This window comes from Durotheca rogersii (assembly GCF_024521655.1).
Source record: "Durotheca rogersii strain YMJ 92031201 chromosome Unknown GGS23scaffold_3, whole genome shotgun sequence".
Lineage (NCBI taxonomy): Eukaryota > Fungi > Ascomycota > Sordariomycetes > Xylariales > Xylariaceae > Durotheca > Durotheca rogersii.
The window spans coordinates 627,916-643,163 of NW_026251234.1; the positions used below are offsets into that span (position 1 = coordinate 627,916).

The 15,248-nt window shown below is 56.7% G+C and overlaps 4 protein-coding genes across 4 annotated transcripts; 1 reads left to right on the top strand and 3 right to left on the bottom strand.

Annotated features, from left to right (window-relative positions):
- Positions 1-342: 342 nt before the first annotated feature.
- GGS23DRAFT_277663 (uncharacterized protein) lies at positions 343-1,080 on the bottom strand. The gene is made up of 2 exons (XM_051512512.1): positions 675-1,080; positions 343-648 (listed from the first exon to the last, which is right to left on the bottom strand). Exons 1-2 carry the CDS (start codon positions 957-959, stop codon positions 448-450), a joined length of 486 nt encoding a protein of 161 aa, XP_051375283.1. The 5' UTR covers positions 960-1,080; the 3' UTR covers positions 343-447.
- Positions 1,081-1,313: 233 nt separating this feature from the next.
- GGS23DRAFT_277569 (pyruvate carboxylase) lies at positions 1,314-5,232 on the top strand. Its single transcript, XM_051512511.1, has 6 exons — positions 1,314-1,396; positions 1,451-1,482; positions 1,542-1,661; positions 1,724-1,785; positions 1,869-4,910; positions 4,970-5,232. The coding sequence occupies exons 2-6, from the start codon at positions 1,470-1,472 to the stop codon at positions 5,075-5,077; spliced, it is 3,345 nt and encodes a 1,114-aa protein (XP_051375284.1). The 5' UTR covers positions 1,314-1,396; positions 1,451-1,469; the 3' UTR covers positions 5,078-5,232.
- GGS23DRAFT_615109 (uncharacterized protein) lies at positions 5,160-8,982 on the bottom strand. Its single transcript, XM_051520699.1, has 8 exons — positions 8,441-8,982; positions 8,176-8,347; positions 7,774-8,048; positions 7,489-7,673; positions 7,255-7,369; positions 6,764-7,089; positions 6,584-6,667; positions 5,160-6,483 (listed from the first exon to the last, which is right to left on the bottom strand). The coding sequence occupies exons 1-8, from the start codon at positions 8,556-8,558 to the stop codon at positions 5,527-5,529; spliced, it is 2,232 nt and encodes a 743-aa protein (XP_051375285.1). The 5' UTR covers positions 8,559-8,982; the 3' UTR covers positions 5,160-5,526.
- Positions 8,983-9,550: 568 nt separating this feature from the next.
- On the bottom strand, positions 9,551-15,169 carry GGS23DRAFT_277716 (clathrin heavy chain). Its single transcript, XM_051512513.1, has 4 exons — positions 14,921-15,169; positions 14,472-14,843; positions 10,172-14,404; positions 9,551-10,111 (listed from the first exon to the last, which is right to left on the bottom strand). Exons 1-4 carry the CDS (start codon positions 15,005-15,007, stop codon positions 9,755-9,757), a joined length of 5,049 nt encoding a protein of 1,682 aa, XP_051375286.1. The 5' UTR covers positions 15,008-15,169; the 3' UTR covers positions 9,551-9,754.
- Between the last annotated feature and the right edge of the window lie 79 nt (positions 15,170-15,248).

Below are 15,248 nucleotides of genomic sequence, written 5' to 3' on the forward strand. Positions count from 1 at the left end.
TATAATGCACAAGGTCTAGGTAGCATGCTTACCCTTAATGTGCGTTGCCTTGTGCAGGGGTGCTATACTCCAAGGGGAGATAGTTGGCACGGCATCACCAGCTATCTGAGGTCCCCTAACCTACCGACCTCCCAGACTCTCAATCCGAGGTGCCGCCTGACCAGCGCCGGACTTCGACCCAGCTTATTCAAAACCGCATTGAGAGTCTTGGCCCTCAGAGTCTTAAGAAGCCCGTAGTCTCCTCTTTTCTGGGTCGTTCTGCTCCTAGAGCTCCTCAAAATTTCCCTACTCCTTTCGCCTTTGCTCCCCTCTCCCACGTACCTCCTAGCCCCTCTATCTTCGCTGTCGCCGGCGCGATACCATACTGCCCAGGTGAGACAAAGGAAACCCTCCCGGATATATATGCCCAGTCGGATATATCCCAATGTAATGTGTTCTGTCTGCTGGTCACTGGTATTTCAATTTACTGCGACTGCTCCACGGCCCCATCGCACCCCACTCATTCCTATTCTCTGAGCTTACTTTACCTACGTAGTAGCTGCATTCATCTACGGGCAATTCCCACATCTGAGCGTGGACGAAGAAGAGAGCGAGAGCGCGCGCGAGAGAGAGAGGCATAGAGGGAGTTGGATTAAGCCGCAGCTCGCACTCCGGTCGTGAGCCCCCTCCCCCACCAACCCGTCCGTCGTCGACGTCAGGCTCAACAAGCCTGCCCCTCCCCCTCCTCCTACGTCACTCCGACGAGCTCTCGCGCGACTCTCGACGGCATAACCACCTGCCACAGAGCATCGCCCGTTAAATTCCCAGCTCTTCAAGATGGCTACCATGGATTTCCAGGACATCGAGGACATGGAGGCAGCCCGCAAGGCCGCGCTCAGTGACAACGAGGATCCGTTCGAGGAGGGTGCTGCGCCCAAGCCGGCCAAGACGACGCACCATATTCGCGCAAATAGTACCATTATGCACTTGAAGAAGTTGCTTGGTGCGTCGTGATCCCCGTCTCTTACTGCCTCCGAAATTCGATTTACGACTCCCCCAGTCGCGACCGTGAAGCTCGCTAATCGCTCTCTGATTTTTTGCGTATAGTGGCGAACCGAGGAGAAATTCGTAAGTAGAGCGATGTCGCGGCCGAGATGTCCGGTCTTTTAACTAACCCGTTCTACAGCTATTCGTGTATGGCCCCTTAAGTCATCTCAGGCCAATGTCTCAAATGCATTGCACACTGCTAACGACTAATTGCGGGGGTTTCTTCAACGTCGTAGATCTTTAGAACGGTATGTTGGCAGCACACGACGCTCGGTGCGAGGTGTCACGGAGCCTCGAGGGAAGGAAAGAGACAACACTAACAGGGCGGCCAGGCTCACGAATTATCTCTTCACACTGTCGCGGTATACAGGTGGGTTCGGAGACAGGGTCGTGTTGATTGTGTGGCGGAGGCTAATTCAAGCAGTTTCGAGGATCGCCTTAGCATGCACAGGCAGAGTACGTATACATGCATCCATGCCATGGGGGCCTTGTTCCATTGCTAACTTGGGGTACAGAGGCCGACGAAGCCTACATTATCGGTAAACGAGGCCAATATACTCCGGTCGGGGCCTATCTGGCGGGGGACGAGATCATCAATATTGCCTTGCAACATGGCGTTCAGATGATTCATCCCGGTAGGTCTCATGATTAGCGGCAACATGTGTGGCAATGGCTTCTAAACTGGATACGTTTACAGGGTACGGGTTCTTGTCAGAGAATGCCGACTTCGCACGAAACGTGGAAAAGGCCGGCCTCATCGTAAGTAACTATTCGCCGCTCACAATAAACGCGCGCCACTCTGCACAGGTAGAACCTCGATTAACAATGCCGGTTGGTAATAGTTTGTCGGCCCATCACCAGATGTTATCGACGCTCTCGGCGACAAGGTTTCCGCTCGAAGGCTAGCTATTGCCGCTAAGGTCCCAGTGGTACCCGGAACCGAGGGGGCGGTTGAAAGATTTGAAGAGGTGAAAAAATTTACCGACGAATATGGATTTCCCATCATCATCAAGGCCGCTTTTGGTGGCGGTGGCCGGGGCATGAGGGTGGTCCGCGACCAAGCGAACCTAAAGGAATCGTTCGACAGAGCCACCTCGGAGGCGAAAACTGCCTTCGGAAACGGCACAGTTTTCGTGGAGCGCTTTTTGGACAAGCCGAAGCATATCGAGGTCCAGCTCCTCGGCGATAACCAAGGCAACGTCGTCCACCTGTACGAGCGTGATTGCTCGGTTCAGCGGCGGCACCAGAAGGTAGTCGAGATCGCACCCGCCAAGGATCTTCCCGCAGAGACCCGAGACGCCATTTTGGCCGACGCTGTCAAGCTGGCCAAGTCCGTAAACTACCGAAACGCGGGTACTGCCGAATTCTTAGTGGACCAGCAGAACCGCTACTATTTCATCGAGATCAACCCCCGTATCCAAGTCGAGCACACCATTACCGAGGAAATCACCGGTATTGATATCGTAGCCGCTCAGATTCAAATTGCCGCGGGCGCTTCCCTTCAGCAGCTCGGCCTGACTCAAGACCGGATCTCCACGCGAGGTTACGCGATCCAATGCCGAATCACGACCGAGGACCCCGCCAAAAATTTCCAGCCCGACACCGGCAAAATTGAGGTGTACCGATCTGCCGGCGGCAATGGAGTCCGTCTCGACGGCGGCAATGGCTTCGCCGGCGCGGTCATCACGCCTCACTATGATTCCATGTTAGTCAAGTGCACATGCCACGGCTCAACCTACGAGATTGCGCGCCGAAAGATCCTTCGTTCCCTTATCGAGTTCCGTATCCGCGGCGTCAAGACCAATATTCCCTTCCTCGCGTCCCTGCTCACCCACCCGGTTTTCATCGATGGAAACTGCTGGACCACGTTCATCGACGATACCCCTCAGCTATTCGATCTCATCGGCAGTCAGAACCGTGCTCAAAAGCTTTTGGCCTATCTCGGCGACGTAGCCGTCAATGGAAGTAGTATCAAGGGCCAGATTGGCGAGCCCAAGTTCAAGGGCGACATCATCCTCCCCCAGCTTCTGGATGACAACGGCTCCAAGATTGATGTCTCCGAGCCGTCTCAGAAGGGATGGAGACAGATCATACTCGAGCAGGGCCCGAAGGCCTTCGCCAAGGCAGTTCGCCAATACAAGGGCTGTCTGTTGATGGATACTACCTGGCGTGATGCCCACCAATCGCTGCTGGCCACCCGCGTCCGGACGATTGATCTGCTGGGGATCGCTAAGGAGACGAGCCATGCTCTACACAATCTGTACAGTTTGGAATGCTGGGGAGGTGCCACCTTCGATGTCGCCATGCGCTTCCTCTACGAGGACCCATGGGACCGCCTCCGAAAGATGCGCAAGGCGGTGCCCAACATCCCCTTCCAGATGCTTCTGCGAGGCGCGAATGGCGTCGCTTACGCTTCTCTCCCCGACAACGCCATCGACCATTTCGTTGAGCAAGCCAAGAAGAACGGCGTTGATATCTTCCGAGTATTCGACGCCTTGAACGACATCAACCAGCTGGAAGTCGGCATCAAAGCTGTGCAGAAGGCCGGGGGTGTGGCTGAAGGAACTATCTGCTATAGCGGAGACATGCTCAACCCCAAGAAGAAGTACAATCTCGAATACTACCTGGACTTGGCCGATAAGCTAGTCGCGCTGGACATCGACGTGCTCGGTATCAAGGACATGGCCGGCGTCCTGAAGCCTCGTGCTGCCACCATTCTGATTGGCGCGATCCGCAAGAAGTACCCCGACCTTCCGATCCACGTCCATACGCACGACTCTGCCGGTACTGGTGTTGCTTCTATGGTAGCTTGTGCTCAAGCCGGCGCGGACGCTGTCGATGCCGCCACCGATAGCTTGTCTGGAATGACATCGCAGCCTAGCATAAATGCTATCATCGCATCACTCGAGGGTACCGACCTAGATCCCGGTCTAAACCCCGCCCATGTTCGCGCCCTCGACAGCTACTGGTCGCAACTTCGCCTCGTCTATTCACCGTTTGAGGCTCACCTTGTCGGTCCCGACCCCGAAGTCTACGAGCACGAGATTCCTGGCGGTCAACTGACCAACATGATGTTCCAAGCATCCCAGCTCGGTCTCGGCTCCCAGTGGGCCGAGACCAAGAAAGCTTACGAGCACGCAAATGATCTACTGGGAGATATCGTCAAGGTTACGCCGACATCCAAGGTCGTGGGCGACCTGGCGCAGTTCATGGTCTCCAACAAGCTCTCATCCAAGGACGTTGTCGATCGCGCTGGCGAGCTCGATTTCCCCGGCTCCGTCCTTGAGTTTCTTGAGGGCATGATGGGTCAGCCGTATGGGGGATTCCCCGAGCCTCTACGCTCCAGGGCTCTTAGAAACCGTCGCAAGTTCGACAAGCGGCCTGGCCTCTACCTCAACCCTGTCGACATGAGGAAGACTCGCAGCGACCTCGCCCAGAAGTGGGGTCACGTTTCCGAGACTGATCTGGCCTCCTATCTCATGTATCCCAAAGTCTTCGAGGACTACAAGAAGTTCGTGCAGAAGTTTGGCGACTTATCCGTCTTGCCAACCAAATACTTCCTCTCGGCACCGCAAATCGGCGAGGAATTCCATGTGGAGCTAGAAAAAGGCAAGGTCCTGATCCTGAAGCTGTTAGCCGTTGGGCCCCTGTCTGAGAACACCGGCCAGCGAGAGGTTTTCTACGAGATGAACGGCGAAGTGCGACAGGTTACCGTTGACGACAAGAAGGCCAGCGTGGAGAATGTTAGCCGGCCTAAGGCCGATCTCGGCGATTCTAGCCAGGTCGGCGCCCCGATGGCTGGTGTCTTGGTGGAGTTGAGAGTGCACGAGGGCTCCGACGTTAAGAAGGGAGACCCACTCGCCGTTCTCAGTGCCATGAAAATGGTGAGGCCAGGAATCGCTGACATGAAAACTGGGAGTGTGCTAATAATTTACTTTAATAGGAAATGGTCATATCGGCTCCGCACAACGGCAAGGTATCAAACCTTCAGGTCCGAGAGGGAGATTCTGTCGACGGGTCAGATCTAGTGTGCAAGATTACGAAATCTTGAAAAGCAGGCTAGGGGGGATCGTTTTCCTGTAGCTTTGGCGAATTTCAATAGTGGAGCAATGGCATTGACTGAAGAGGTTTTTTTTTCTTTTCTTACGGGTGGTGAGAGAGGATCTTCGGTTTATGACAAGAGATACTCGGGTCGGAGTGAATTCTCAGCATAAGCCTAAAGCTGCCTAAGCTAGGTATCTGAAAAGCAGCTGGCCAGAAAAAAAAAAAGAGGCGCCCAACTAGGAGTGCTATGGCGGGAACGACAGAGTTTCAAATGTAACAACATGTGCCTTGGGAATAGCTGCTCCTAGTGCTGCTACTATCGGTCTAACCAACTATCCCACGCCATTTGCCTCTTCACGTATTCCTTCCCTAGAGTGAGCGAGTAGGCTAAGTTACATACGCGCAGAACACGTTGGCTGGGTCTGACGTAGAAAGCTCCCGCGGCCGGGGCGCTCGCTACTCCAGGCCGGCGATCTCGTCGTCGTCGTCCAACTCGACGACGGGCAGCAGCGCCATGTGCAGCTTGCTGCTGCCGTAGGGCACGAAGCGGGCCTCGAAGGGCGCGGCGCCGGGGGCGCGGACGACGTCGAAGGTGCCGGGGTCGGCGGGGGCGTCGCGGACGACGGGCCAGCCGATCTCGACGGCGGCGACGCGGAGCTCGAGCGGGGGCGCGCCGAGGGACCAGACGGGGTTCGGGAGGCGGCTCGGGTCGCCGTCGCCGCCGCCGGGGGCGGGGACGACGCGGATGCGCCGCGGGTCGACGGCCACGTTCCACACCGCGCCGTCCCGCGGCACCAGCTCGTGGTCGCGGGCGCGGCCCCCCGCGTCGAGCGTCTCGGGGGGCAGCGGCCGGCCGGCGCGGTACTCGAGCGGGGAGCGCGCGGGCGCGCCCGGCGCCGGCTCGACGGCCAGCGCGTACAGCAGCGCGCCGTAGTAGATGCCGGCGGTGCCGTTGGCGCGGGGCACGACGCGCGGGGCGGTAGCGAGGCGGAGCGTCGCGGTGGTGGTGGTGGTGGTGGTGGTGTTGCCGGCGGCGGGGGGGGAGATGGGGATCCGGTGGAGGCCGCGCGCGTCGCGGGATACGGGGACAGGCGGCGACGACGACGACGACGACGACGACGACGGGGATACGCTGACGCTGCTGCGCCCCGCGTCGGCCCACCCCGGGATCCGCACGTACAGGTCGAAGGGCTGCTCGGCGGACACGGTGTATGTGATCGTGTCGCCGAAGGGGTAGGTGGTGTCGGCGGAGACGGAGACGGCGTTGCTGCCGCCGCCCGGCGCCGCGAGCGTGGCGCCCGCGCTGCCTGGGACCAGGAACACGTGCGCGAGCCCGGCGCCCCCGTCGGTCGCGACGAATGCGCCCGCGAGGAACTTCGGGTACGCCTGCGGGTGGTTGACGGTGCAGCAGGGCTGTCCGGACGCGCGGGAGCGGGGGTTAGTGGGGAAAGGGGGTAGGGAGAAGAGGAAGACCGAGAGGGGGGGGAAAAAAGGGGGGGGGAGGGGTGCGTACGTAGTTCGGCTCGAGCCCGAAGACGTTGGCGTACGAGTCGACGTCCCACCACAGCTCGTTGGTGCTGAGGTTGCGGGCCCAGGGCTGTATGTGTACTCGTACATGCGTACGACGGGTGTTAGGAGGGGCGTGCCGAGGGGGAGAGGGAAAAGAAGAAGAAGAAGAAGAAGGAAAACGCGCCTGGTTCTCCTGCTGGACGTACTGGTGGGACCACCAGTCGGGGGCGACGGAGGCGGGGAAGGCGTTGAAAGCGACCTGCTCGGCCCAGTCGGCGACGTCGTTGTCGCCGAGCTGGTGGTAGACGTAGGCGGCCGAGAACATGACCTCGGCCGCGATGCACAGCTCCGCGCCCCGGCTCGGGTTCCGGTCCGACACGTACTCGTCCGCCACGATCGTGCCCGCCAGCGACCGGTGGTGCGCCGACACCAGGTCCACCGCCTTGCGCGTCTGCCGCCGCAGCGCCGGGTCCCCCGTGTTGCGGTACAGCGCGAGAGGGTAGCGGAGGCCTGTCGTTGCTCGTCCGCGCGTCGGAGGTTGGTGGCAAGAGGTCAGCGACTGGGCAGACGGACAGGCTCCTCCAAGACCTTGAGCATTTTTCATCCTGCGTCCCCTGCCTTTTCTTCTTTTTTTTCATATCTTCACCCCCCCTCAACTCTTCCGGTGTTTCTCACCTTGCGCCATGTTCACCCCATGGATGAAAACCCAGCTCAGGTTGTACGGAGTGGTGTCGTATAAGACTTTCGGGAACGCCTCCTCCGTCCAAAACGTCCTCCAGTCTGCTCCCCACTGCGACACATACCCAGTTAGTCTCTCCTCTCTCCTTTTCTCTTAACTCGGGCGAAAGGAACTTCGAAGAGGGGAAACTGGAAAGGGGGAGCGGGTTAGGATAATACGAAATCACTCACCAGCACGCCCCCCTCGATCATGAGCTCCATGGTCTCCCAGATGACCTGCGAGTTGTTGCGCGGGTAGCGCTCGAGGAGCCACTGTAGGGGGATGTGCATCTCGTGGGTGCGGCCGACGCCGAACCCGGCCGTGTCGAACGTGTCGTTGCCGTGCACGAGGAGGCCGGTGAAGTTATTCTTCAGCACTGCAAAAAAAAAAAACGCGACAGAGTGAGCGGCCCAGCCACAACCGCGCGACCGTGCGCGAGAAGACAAAGGGGAGGAGGAGGGGGGGGAACAACTCACTGCTGTGCGCCAGGACGACGTAGCGGTGCATGGCGTCGACGATGCGCTCGGTCTGGGCCGGGTCGGCCTCGGCGTACTGGACGAGGCCGAGGAGCAGCAGGCAGCGCGCCCAGAGCCCGCGCGTGGCCCGCGTCGTCTCGAAGCCGATCCAGCCGTCCGGCTGCTGGTGGTCGAGGACGTAGTCGAGGTAGTACCGCGCCTGGCCGAGCAGCCGCGCGTCGCCCAGCCCGAACGCGAGCGGCACCACCCCATTGAACCAGTACGGCGACGCCTCGCTGCTCGCAGGTGGCCGCGTCGTTAGTCTGAGTTTGGTAGCAGCCCAAACCCCGGTACCGGTTCGGGCTGACAGAGGCGCCCCAGGGGAGACAGGCGGCCTCGCCCCCAAATACAGGGAACACCTACTCGAGCCCCGAGTACTCGGTCGACCCCCCAATGTACCGCGAGTCGTGCACGAAGCGGTAGAAGTCGAACATGTTGCCCGACAGCCCCGCGGCCGCGAGCTCGAGCTGGTCCTTGAACCAGCCCAGGGGCTTGATGGAGCCCAAGTCGAGTGTCCGGAACACCGGCTGCGTGACTGAGAGAGAGGGAGGGAGAGATGGTAAGGTTAGCCAGATGGGATCTATGGGAACACCGCACAACCTATAACCACGCCAGGTAGGTTACGTACGAGTCGTCCCATTCTGATACGTCGACCCGGGAGAGGAAGAAGAAGCAGAAGCGAGCACTTCGCCAGCCGCAGCCGCCACCACGAGCGCCGCGGCGCCGGATCTGAGAAGCAGCACCATGCCGAATATCAGGGAGAAGCAAGCACAGGAAGTAGAGGAGGCCCAGAACAAGGATGAGGAGAGGGTGGGACAAAAGGAGGTAGGAGGAGCATAGGCTGCATTACGTCTCCCCGCTTGGATGCTCGAGCCAGAGGGCGCCTGAGTCCCTCATTATATATATGTGTGTGTGTTTGCGTGTATCTACCAGTTGCTAGCCGCCTACCGAATCCGTAAATTGATAGGTAGGTTCATGCCTCTTCTCTCCCTCCGGGCTTCGCAGGCCGGTGTACGAGTCGGCACCTGACCCCGTGCCCGCGTATACGACATGTAGGTGGTGGCAGCACAGCACGGCAGCACCAACAGCAGCAGTGAGTGATGGACGATCCAAGCCCGCCTCGGAAGAAAGCAGCGTGATAGATAAGGCGAGGGGAACGCGAGACGCCGGATATGCGAGCCTATCGGAGTCGAATGATGCCGTTCTCCAACGTTGCCGTCACCCTGCAAGGTCGTAGTATATGGGGGTGAGAGCAGGGATATTATGACGAGAGGGTAAATTCGTATGAATATAGCCTTGATAAGCCCAGTCTTCTTGAATCCGGCTCTCCCAAGCAGCAATGTCGAGCGATAACAAAGTCGAACAAATGGATCATTTCTCCTCGCACGGTCTGAAGAGCCTCCAGACTTACCTGTGTTATTCCAATCCACGATGCAGACCTGCGAGAGAGCAGGTCCTGACCCGTGTGTAGTCGAGCTACATTTTTTTTACTCATCGCATGTGTAAGCCGCCAACTCGACATTGGCACCAACATCTCATTGTACTATCATACAAATACAAATAACGTGATCCCGTGATGGCTAGATATCCGACTTGGGGGATTTGTCGGGACATTAGCCTTAGTTTTGCGTCTGTTACAAGCAAATCCTCCAGCAATGAGAGAGGTCTCGCCCTTGGTCTCAGTCGAGAGATCCTGTGGGCCAACTCGCATATTACCGTAAATTCCACCAACTTTTTTTTCTCCATGACGACTCCATGAACCCGTCAAGATTACCCTTAGTAGTCCAGCCGTGCCACCCGTACGGCAATAATTAGACAGCCGGGCTTAAATGGAAGAATGTAGAAGACGGGGTTAACTTGTCTTGCGGCTTCAGATAGTGCGATATCCCGAACTATCGGGGACAGCGGTATGATCATAGCATGGCACCTAATACGACACCATCTAGAAGCCAAAGCCGGTAGGTTGAGGGACAAACCCGTTGCTCTGTCCGAAAGGCGCCGGGGATGCTCTTCCAGTGCTAGCTGCAGGTCCAGCAGTGATCATCAATCGATTACCAAGAATCGGAGTCTCATCTTCATGTTTCTCCTGGGCAGTCTCCTTTGCCTTCCTTGCTTCGTTGTCTGCCTTCAGCGTTGCAATTTCCTTCGTCTGCTGGGAGAGAAGATTGATCATGTACGGCATGGTGAAGTCGTTCAACCCGTGACGCCACGAGAGCTCTAGGATTATATCGGGCCGGATGAGATCATAGCATGCGTAGAGCATACCAACATAGCATTCGCGGCTACCAATGTCGACAAACTACGTAGAATTGGTCAGTATTAATAAGCAGCGTTCTTGGGAGGGTGTGAGAAGGCTTACGTAACGGAGTAGCTCCTCGACAACGTCCGATTTGCCAGAGATGGCAGCGGTTTCGATAGCATCCTTGTATAGCTTGTCCTGCTTCGACAGAGCGATGGACTTTTCCCACCTCTTGGTTTTGCGGTAGATGTTGGCTGCGATCTGTCGGAAGAAGACCAGGTCGTGCTTCTCCAGACGCGAGGCAAGTTCGACAGCATCGTAGTTGTCATAATTTTCAGCCGAATCCCGCAGGGTCTTGTAGTCTTCCTCCTCGATCAATAGATCGTTGATGGCGTCGTTTACCGTCCGTTTATTCTGAGTCTGGACGTTGAGCAAGAAAGGCTTGATCAGCGGCAGGTTGTCGGACTTCTGGAACATCCGCACGACACGGTTGACGTCGATGCGAGGGGTAAGGACTTGGAGGAGATCGGTCAAGAGCGAGGGGTGCTGCTCCAGGTAGAAGTTAATAGCACGGTAGTAGATCTCCAGATTAGCGACCTTAACGACGATCTCCTTGAACTGCTGATGTTCCCACGAGTTCTGCGCACGCTCCATCACGGCCAGCGCCGCATTATCAAACTCGTCGTAGTGGAAATAGCAGAAGACCAGCTCCGGCCACAGGTTGGCCTCCTCACACGCGCGAATCAATTTGGGAAGATTCATCCTGCCCCAGAACAATTTGATGTGCTCCATGAGCCTGTCCGGATGGTATCTCGAGAGGGCGATCCCCAATTCGGTGAACATCCCCATGTGGGCCCGTTCGAGGCCGAGACCCTGCTCAAGAAGATCAATGAGCTCGTCGAAGTAGCCCTCGCGTTCGTACTGTTTCACGAGAGCTTGGAGCTGCTCGGCATCGACGATCAAGTTGAGACCACAGATCCTGGCGAGCCGGAATTCCTTCTTAGCAACGCATGCCCCGTGAACCTGGTTCCAGACCTTGATATTATTGGCTTTGCGCGCACATTCGACGGCTGCCTGGTAGTCCTCAAGGTGAACCAATGTTGTGGCAAGCTTCGACCAGTTGGAAATGCTAGTATAGAAGATCTTTGCAGCCTGGTGAAGGTTCTCTTCGGCAGCCTTGTCGCCAGACTCTTCGATATTAGCAACGTTTGTACCCCGTAGGAAATCTTCTAGCTCGGCTAGCTGATCAAGACGAGCATAGGAGAACGCAAGAGCGGTGTCGATAGGGGGTTCTCGGAGGTGCTTTCGCGCCATGCGAAGATATTTAACCAGCTCCTCGTCCTTACCAGCGTGTGTCGCCACCTCGATGACCTCCACATAGTTCTGGGGGTCGTTGGCCCGGATGTATGATTCGATTGCATCCGCGACACGGAGACCGTCGAGTTGAGCCTTAGCAACTTTGCTCCAGACCTCCGGGATATCCACATCCTCGGCGAAGGCGCTGGCACGGTCGATACTAACAACGTGCTCAACTAGAACTTCCACAGCCTTCGTCTTCTCGCCAACCTTCTTGTATGTCTCAAATGCCTCCTCGTGAAGACCGACGTCAATGCATAGCTGTGCGCACTCCTCGGGATTAAACGCGTCCAGGCGATGGATATAGTCCATAACTCTGCCCTTATCGGCTCTAGCTGCGGTGAGGATAAGTAGGTTTTGCAAGCTCGGGTTGTCATTAAAGGGCGAAGGCTCCAAGACTATCTTCTCGAGAAGCTCAATGAGCTCACCCGGGAGGTCGGCTTGTAGGAAAGAGGCAACGGCCTCGGAGACCTTTCCTGGGTCGGTGCACTCAGGCACAGCAGTCGCGACGACCTGATCAATGACAGACCTGCGATGAATATTGTTCTCGCTAAGGACGAACGCCCACAGTTCCCGGTCCGCACGCTCTAGGACGTAGCGGGCCTGAGCGCGATACATCGAGTTCTCATTCGTAATGTTGATCAGTTCTAGATCGTTCTGCCCCTTCTGGTACGCAATGAACGCGAGATTCGGATCTCGTTTCTCACAGTACTTTCCGACGCTAAGGGTATCATACTGATCATTCTCCTTGAGAAACTTCTCGGGGTTGTTGTTAGAGTCGATATAGATCTTGGCGAGCGCGTTGAAGATGGCCTGCTGCTGGTTACCGGAAGCGAGAGTAGCCTCCAAGAAGGGCAACAGCAGCTTCAGGCGATTCCGGGACTCGACCTGCTGCACCAACGCGTCGATAGGAATTGATTCGGGGTTGATGGTGGTGAGCAGGTTCTTGATCACCGCCTCGTCACAATCCACGTCAAGCAGACCCCCGATGACTTCGGGAGTTCTAGTAGGGTTCACGCGCTGAACATAGACCTCGATCGCATTAAAACGCTGGTTCTGGTACAGGTACAGGATCAGGTCGTGGACGAAGTTGTGCCTGTCGCAGACGATAATCAGAGGAAGCATCTCGGTAAGCTTGGCCTCCTTGAGAAAATTCTTGACCTTCTCCGGATTGTAGAAGTTGCTATCTCTACAAATCCGCTCGACCTCGTTGAACTGGCCCATCCGAGTGGCCGACTCGATGTACTTGAAGTGGACGTCGGCATCTTGGGATAGGTTGACGATGCTACCGAGGTAGTAGAACAGGCCCTCGTGGGTCTTGTACTTTTCGAAGAGATCGATGAGATTGGTGGGGCCGAGCAATTCAGAATACTTCGTAGCCACTTGGACAACGGACTGAAGGTTCTGGCGGATATTAGCCTTCATCATCGCGTCCAAGCACTCCAGAGACTGCTCCACGGAAAGCTGGCCGAAATAGTTGACCAACCAGTCCGGGTTGAAGTTTGCAGTGCCGGGAATCCCAACGATAACCCGCTTGATCGCTGCGGAGTCTTCGTAGAGTTCCAACGCCTTTTGAAACAAGCCAGTCTGTTCGCAAAGGTTTGCAATCCGAGCCTTGTCGAAATGAGAGAATAGGTTGTTGCCAAGGATTGCGTCCGCGACCTGGGGGGCATTCATCAAATTCATCTCCAGAAGTCTTGTCTGTAGATGGCCGTGCTCCGGATGATTATCTTTCAGTACCTCGAGCAGGAATGCCGTGGCCTGCTGAACCATGCCCTGTGCTTGGAAGACGTCGACCACGCGTTCGATATCGACCAGGGGGCCGCCTTGGTGGTTTGCCAAGGTTGTTGCAAATTCCGCACCGCGCTCTGGATTCGTCCGCACAATATGCTGGAGGAGGGTGATCCAATCCGGTTGGTAGCCAGTTTGATCGCAATAAGGCAAAATCTTGTCAAACTGGCCAAGCTCCGCAAAGGAAGCGACTACCTTGTGAGCAGCATTGGCCTTGAGGTAAACGGCTAGAGCAAAGTTCACGTCATATGGTCGAATCAGGTCGCCGAGCTCCTCGGAAAAGTCCAGCTTCCCATCCTTAGCCCACTTCTCGAGAAGATGCTTGCGACTCTGCGACAAGACCGGCGGGGCGAGCTCCAGGGTCTCGGTCTTGTTGAGCGGCGTAGTCTTATCGAGAAGCATGCCAAAGTACAGAAGGATATACGACACCTTGCCGGCCGGGGGCAGATTCTTGAACTTGTTGATCGTCTCCGTAGTTCGCAGGAAACCTCTAGGCGAGTTAGCCGCGACCTTTGCGGCACCCTCGTAGTCACCCGAGTTGAATAGCTGGTCGAATTGCCGGGAGTAGAGTTGGTCTGCACCGGGAAGGCCGGCTCGGGAGGCCATCTTGATGGCAATCTCGGTATTCGCCGGGTTTTGGAGAAGGTAATCCACAATGGTAGATTCGTCCACTGACACAAAGAGTACCTGGCCCTTTCTGTTAATGCCGAGTATGCCGGTGGATTCAGTATCGGCGCATGTTGTGAAGATGGTCTCGCTCGAGATCCGATTCATGAAGAGGGTCGTTCCGGTTTCCAGGTCGTAGAGGTGGATGAAGCCGTACTTGGTAACCATGTAGATGATACCGTATTTCTGCGATACTTGCATGGCGACCGGGAAATCATTGGTGGCTTCGGGGGGGAAGAAGATGTCGACAGCTTTCTTCTGGAACGGTTTGTTGCCTTCGGGGTGGTCGATCTCGACGATGTGCAGCTTGGCGCCAGTAGCGGTCCGAACAGCGAAAGAGAAGACCTTGGTATCAGCCGGCTCGCCCTCCAACCTGAGGGTGCCGAACGTAGCGGCATGGCCCTCTATCGCTTGGCTGATGCCTCTATCCTTGGAATAAAGCTGCAGGCTACCGACGACGCGACCTTGCTGCTGGGAAATGCCAACAATTGCCATCCATTTACCTTCGCTATTGGTTCGATAGTTGATGATTTGGCAGCCCTAAGGCGGCAGGAAGTCAGCGCACAAATTGCAAGCTTGTCTACGTGAGAGTGTCTGGAACACGTACGTTCAGGTTAGCGTTGCGCTTGAAGACCTCAACGGGGGCAGTTTGGCTATTGTCGTAAATGTCCCAGTGGAACACGGCATTGTCCGTCACTAGTCCCAGCGTCGAGTCGCTGATCCACTTCCAGAAGACGACGTCTTCATTCATCGTTGCCGACTTGAGCTTCGCCTTCTTGTCCAGATCGAATATCTGCAGCGTCCTCGACTGGGCCCGGAGGGCGATGATCTGCTTCGACCAGTGCATGATGGCACTGTCGGCCTTGATCGGCCGGCGTGTGACATTGTTTCCCGACTTGAGGTCGACGATGACGACTTCGGGTTGCGCCGTCTCGCTCTTCTTTTCTCGTATGCAGATGAAGTGGTCGGATTCCAAGGTCTGGCGGGGATGAAGGTCAGCTCGACACCTACACGGCGAAGGGGAAAACGGCAACGACGGCAGCAGGGACAGCTTACACAGGTGTTGAATCCGATGGCAGAGTTGTCGACGCCGACACTGGGAAGCATCAACACCTCCTGGAATGAGATGGGAAGCGGCGCCATGGTTCAAGGCCACATGGGTCGGTCGGGAAGGTGATTATCGGAGCGCAGACGCGGTTTCGATGCCCAAGGGACGATGGGGGCGAGGACGGATAGATATGCCAGAAGTGGTGCAACTACGTTTCGGTCTGGCGACGAGTGCTGCCCGGTGGATACGATTGTGGATGAGTAGGAAAACCCGCCAGAGGTGCGAAGAAAAGGGGGGGTTAATGAAGGTATTCGACAAGACGCCGTACTGTAGAAG

Excerpts from the sequence above, each read along its gene's own strand:
- GGS23DRAFT_277663 (XM_051512512.1), bottom strand. The coding sequence starts at position 959 with ATGGTACTATTTGCGCGAATATGGTGCGTCGTCTTGGCCGGCTTGGGC. Across the intron at positions 649-674 it reads CGTCGACGACGGACGGGTTG|TGCGAGCTGCGGCTTAATCC; the intron begins GTGGGGGAGGGG and ends TCACGACCGGAG.
- GGS23DRAFT_277569 (XM_051512511.1), top strand. Across the intron at positions 1,786-1,868 it reads TGGAAAAGGCCGGCCTCATC|TTTGTCGGCCCATCACCAGA; the intron begins GTAAGTAACTAT and ends GGTTGGTAATAG. Across the intron at positions 4,911-4,969 it reads TTCTCAGTGCCATGAAAATG|GAAATGGTCATATCGGCTCC; the intron begins GTGAGGCCAGGA and ends TTACTTTAATAG.
- GGS23DRAFT_615109 (XM_051520699.1), bottom strand. The coding sequence starts at position 8,558 with ATGGTGCTGCTTCTCAGATCCGGCGCCGCGGCGCTCGTGGTGGCGGCT. Across the intron at positions 8,348-8,440 it reads GTATCAGAATGGGACGACTC|TCACGCAGCCGGTGTTCCGG; the intron begins GTACGTAACCTA and ends CCTCTCTCTCAG. Across the intron at positions 8,049-8,175 it reads ACCGAGTACTCGGGGCTCGA|CGAGGCGTCGCCGTACTGGT; the intron begins GTAGGTGTTCCC and ends ACCTGCGAGCAG.
- GGS23DRAFT_277716 (XM_051512513.1), bottom strand. The coding sequence starts at position 15,007 with ATGGCGCCGCTTCCCATCTCATTCCAGGAGGTGTTGATGCTTCCCAGT. Across the intron at positions 14,844-14,920 it reads CCATCGGATTCAACACCTGT|ACCTTGGAATCCGACCACTT; the intron begins GTAAGCTGTCCC and ends CATCCCCGCCAG. Across the intron at positions 14,405-14,471 it reads AGCGCAACGCTAACCTGAAC|GGCTGCCAAATCATCAACTA; the intron begins GTACGTGTTCCA and ends CTGCCGCCTTAG.